This window comes from Numida meleagris, chromosome 25, assembly GCF_002078875.1.
Source record: "Numida meleagris isolate 19003 breed g44 Domestic line chromosome 25, NumMel1.0, whole genome shotgun sequence".
In the NCBI taxonomy this organism is placed as follows: Eukaryota; Metazoa; Chordata; class Aves; order Galliformes; family Numididae; genus Numida; species Numida meleagris.
Genome location: NC_034433.1, coordinates 4,630,889 through 4,635,999, shown reverse-complemented (window position 1 = coordinate 4,635,999; position 5,111 = coordinate 4,630,889). Strand labels below are relative to the sequence as shown.

The 5,111-nt window shown below is 54.6% G+C and overlaps 1 protein-coding gene across 2 annotated transcripts in view; it reads right to left on the bottom strand.

Annotated features, from left to right (window-relative positions):
• The window catches only part of GRM4 (glutamate metabotropic receptor 4), a 41,683-nt gene that overhangs the window by 24,479 nt on the left and 12,093 nt on the right, over positions 1 to 5,111 (bottom strand). For both annotated transcript variants that reach the window (XM_021377465.1, XM_021377467.1), the window contains exon 3: positions 2,690 to 2,906. In XM_021377465.1, coding sequence (XP_021233140.1) covers positions 2,690 to 2,906 — 217 coding nt within the window. The remainder of the gene's footprint in view (positions 1 to 2,689; positions 2,907 to 5,111) is intronic.

Below are 5,111 nucleotides of genomic sequence, written 5' to 3'. Positions count from 1 at the left end.
AAAAAAAAGAAAAGAAAAAGAAAAAGAAAATGCATGTTCTCGTTCCAACAGGGGCGAGGAAACGCTGAGGACACCCCGCTGGGAGACGCTCACGGAGCAGCCCAGACCCCATGGCGGCAGCTGAGCGGCAGCGGCTGCGCGACGCTGCTGGGTTTGATGTACGACGGCGCTCGTACAGAAGCGAGCAGGGGAGCGGCGTTACTGCTGATAACGCACGGGCTGCACTTACGCTGCCGTTCTACCGCAATTACAGTGGAATTATGCTTTTTTGATAACTAAATTATCACTAATGCACATAATCGTTGGGTTATGTGGATACACAAATTACAGGACTGCCTCGGCCCCGGATTAATGCGCGTGCATTTTGGCTCCGTGTACACTCGTTTATACTGCAATTACGCCATCATATCATTAACCATCTGGTTATAGCGATGCACGTTAACCACAGGTATCTCCAACCAGGAGGGCTGCAGTGGGACCACCACCCCCAACACCGCTCCTTACTGGTGTGTCTGGAGGCTCTGGATGGTCCCCAGTCCCTCTGGCTCCCACCACCCCACACCCAGGCCCACACGGGGCTTCTGGGATGGCAGAGCACCCCTGGGCCATGCGGTGCTATGCCTGCACCAAAATAAGGGCTCGCTAGGGCTAGATGAGCCCAGTACCACACCACATCTCCATGTCAGCCAGCAGCCCCATCAGCCCTTCCCCTCCCACAGGACGTGGGCACCTCAGCAGAACCTGCCAGCCCAATGCAAGCCAGGAAACTCTCTGTTTTGGGTGGCAAACAATGCTTAATGTCATGCGACAAACCCCTCATCCTCAGAAAAGTAGCTTTTGCTTTATTCCCATCATCCCTAGGCAGATGGGGCTGCAGTTAGCACTTACAAACCCCAGTAGAGCCAACAGCTAAGCTGTTAACAGAGCCACAAACACAGCCCTTTGCTCACTGCTGAGCATCATCCCCCTCCATCATAAGCATCATTCTCCATCATCCCGCAGCTCTGCAGCCCCTGGGTACCGCCCCATGCATCCTTTGCAGCATCACGAGCATCCTTCTCCCTGGACCCCCATCTCTGCAGCCCCTGGGTACCACCCTCAGCCCCATGCATCACCTGCAGCATCACGAGCATCATTCTCCCTGTTCCCCAGCCCTGCAGCCCCTGGGTACCACGCACACCCAACCTTCACACCCCCAACCCCATGCACCCCTTGCAGCAGCCTGCACTCACGCTTGGTTCGTGCATACACAGCACAGTGATCACCCCAGCACCGCTCCACCACATCCCCATCACAGGATGTACAGACAGCCTCAAGTTACTGAATCCACCAGCTCGGAAACATCCTCACACACTCCTCCTATAGGACTGCAGAACCATGGAAATATTCTGCTTTTCAAGTCGAAATCCTGAAGAGCAGTTTCCAGGTTGAATCCCCAGATGGGCTTCTCTGCATATTAAAAGCACAGCCGGTTCCCAGTGCCACAGCGCGCGCGAGAGACAGAATTAACGCTGTTCCTATTTATAGGGCTTTGATTAGGAGCTCGTCACCTAGAAGTTTTTATTCCCTTTATCCATTTATAAGGCCATAACACAGTTTGACTAGCTCCAGATAGGCTGGTGTCCCACCGATTTTGCCAGAACTTAATGTGCCATTCAGACACAGTTAAGCCAGTAATAGGCAGCAGCCTGCTCTCTGCAGGGCTTTATCTGCCTCAGAAAGCACTCCTCAGCTCCCAGCTCACCCTGTGCATGCGATGCTGCAGAGGTGAAGTGCCTGGGGGTGAGGATTGGTCCCAGTGGTCCCTGCGTGGGGTCTTGGGATGGCTCCAGGAGGTGCACGGAGCCATTCCCTGCACTGATGCTCTCTGTGATAATACCCACAGCAGTGATGCCCGGCGTCCCTGCCCCTTTCAGCTTGTCCCCAGTGGATTCTCAGCATCCAGTCGATACCCACGAGCTTTTCCAGCACTCCTGAGCCTGTTAATCCCTCCTAAGCATCCCAGCGCTCCCGTCAGCAAAATGCTTTCTGGCTCCCGACAAATCCTCGCAAAGAGTTTTGCTGAGCGCAGACTTTCCGCCTGTCCAAAGCCTATAGACAAGTTAAAGCACCTGCCCTCAAGGATAATTCCACTAAAATTGGGTGAAGCGTGTGCCGGTGCCAACTTTATTTTCTGTTAAAACCTGAGACTATTTGTTAAAGTCTTTTCTTCTGGAAGGCGCCCAGCTCCGTGCGGAGGGAGGGGGTTGGATCAGCTTGCACTTGCTTGGCAGCCAACGACCCAGCAGATTTGAGGTCTCCTCGTGTGCAAGAAATGGGATTTCAAGATGGTTTCTGAAAGGAGCTGGCAGCAGCCAGCCCACCCTGCAGACAGACGGCTGCTCCCACCCGTACCCCGGCATCGGGGAGCTGGCAGCACATCACCCTGAGAAGCACAGCCAGGACACGGACAGCTGCAGACCTTGCCCCCATGGTGTCCTTACAGCTCAGCAACCATAGCAGCCCCAAAGCCCCCAGCTCATCTGCTGAACTGTGACATCCATCTCTGCCCATGCTCTGCAACCATACCCCAGGTCAGGTTGCCCAGACAGACACACCCCTCCCTCCCCAAACAAGCTGCAAATCACCCGATTGCCTTTTCTGCTCCAAAACCCACTCCAAGTCCCCGTCCCAGGAGAAAGCTGCTCACCATCCTCCCTGGATTTCTGGATGAAGGCTTCCACACCACTTTCCCCATAGCTGCCCTCGGAGGCCAAGGTGGAGACGTAGTTCCACTTGAGGGCTTTGACAATATCCACCATGGCTTGGGCCTGGTAGGTGTCGGATGGGACGACGCGGGAGAAGAAGTCATAGCGGCTGTTGTCACTCAGGTCTGGCGCAGTGGAGGCATAGCTGATCTGGGGGATCTGGGATGGAGTTGGGAAAGAAAAAGCATCAGGAGAAAGAGGCAAAATCCATGCCCTCACCTTATCCACATTCCCAAAGCTCTAGAGGACAGGGGGTGGACATCAAGGAAGACCAAGGATCAGGTGGGACTCCAGATGGATACAGAGTGCTCCACAACACCCAGAACCAGCAACTCATGGAGGGGAGACCGCAAGGCGAAGGGTGACCAGTTCCACTAGGGAGTGGTGGTAACCCAAAGGCTTTGGTGCCGCACCAACATCCAGTGAGCTCCATCCACAGCTGGGTGCAGGAGATGTGAGATAGAACACATGGACATTGGGATATGCATCCCCACTGCGCCCCAACAGCTGGCGCAGGGGCATCCATGGGAAGGGGACCAGCACTGTGCAGGGCCAACAGGAGCCAAACCCCGGCTGTGCCACCTGGAGGAGGAAGGGGAGAGGCTGAGGGACCACACAAAGCACAGAGACACCCCACAGAGACTTCAGAAGGGATTCCCAAGCTTCAGTTGTGGCCCACATGGGAGAGACAAAGAGGAAGCCTTGTTCCTGCCCTGGACACTACACTATGACCTCCCTCTGGCTTCCTGCCCCACAAGGGACCAACGTGAGCACAGCCCAACAACTCCTGTCCAGTCAACCCATAAATAAGACTTTTAAATTAATCAGAGCTCCTGCATCTCACGCAGCACATTAGAATGATTTAGCACTGGAGGATCATGCGATGCTTAGCACTTATACAGCACTTTACATCTCCACAACACACCGCAGATGTTAATTTATCTTAAAGATGGAAAAGGCTTATTAAATTATCAAGCCCAGGCCCTTCCCACCAGCCTCAGTTCCCTACTGAAAACATAACAGAACCAGCACCAGCCCCATCCATTGGCCCCGCATCCCATAACCTTGTGGGTAGCACAAACCTCTCCAGAGACAGCTCAGCATCCCTCAGCAAGGCCTCGCCGAGCCCTGCAGAAAGCAGGACGTGGTTTGGAATTCCGCAGCAATACAACAGCAGGGGCTGGAGCTCAGCCAGCTGCAGCCTGACCGTGTCACAGCGCTGCAGGGGCTGTGACAGCCCTACCCGGGGCCACCACTGCCCTCCTGCATTCCCATGGACTGTGCTTTGCAAGCGGAGGAGCCCAGAGCGCCACACATCCCAAACTGCTCCGTGCTGCAGGGGCAAGCAGATGTGGAGCAGCCATCCTCAGCTCTTGGAGAACTTTCCCCCTCCACTCTTTATCTTAATTTAGGAACAATTCAGCAATTGCAGCTTGCAGAACAAACACTGCCAGAGCCGTGGAGAGCTGCAGTGAACCCCAGGGATCCCCCCAGGCTCAGCAGGCACCTGGGTGCTGCTGGATGCCTTTAGGCTGCGTTTGGTCACCAAGCACCACTCCTGCATTAAGCAATGAGCCAATCTGCAGCAGCGGAGAGTTCGGTATGGATGAGATGGGGAGAGGCTTGAGGTGTGCAGGCATCTTCATACAGGTTATAAGGGCATGTTGCTTTGCTGGGAGCATGAACTTGGTGCCTGCCTTCTAATGATGATGCTCCGTATCTCCCTGGCTAGGTACCAGCATAACCCTGCCCCAACAGGGGGAGCAGGACCCATCCTGGCTCACCCCAAAGCCACAGAGCTGCCCAGCTCCCCCTGCTCCCCTCGTCTTCCTCCACTCATGCTCCCGGCCTGCACCACAGTTTCTGCTTTGCTTCTTTATTATTTTCCCCTCTTCTACTCCACTCTCTCACTCTCTATTAAATGTGATCCCAATGTTATAAACCCACAACTCCACCTGAATGCTAAACGGTCCCTGGAAAGGAGCAGCACCCCTCTACCTACCTGCAGCGCTGGAGATGCAAAAAGGGAGAGAAGGAGAACGAGCAGAAGGAAAGGAAGGAACCTTTATCAGGACACAAATGGGATTATTCTTGGTGTCAGTCTGCTTTGTGCTCCTTTCTGAGGGGCTGCTATCTGCTCGGTGGGGAGCTGTGACCAAGAACTGGTGCATGAGGTGCGATTAAAATTCTGCTCAGCTGGAGAGGTGTGCGCCCAGCAATCACTTGTCTGGGAGGGAGCTGAGCTGCACGGCTCCTTCCCTCTGTGCCTTTTCCCTGTGTGGTTGCATGGGGAGATTTTCTCTACAAAATGGTTTAAACAGAACCACGTGTCCTCAGCAGGGGATGGGGATGGGATGGGATGGG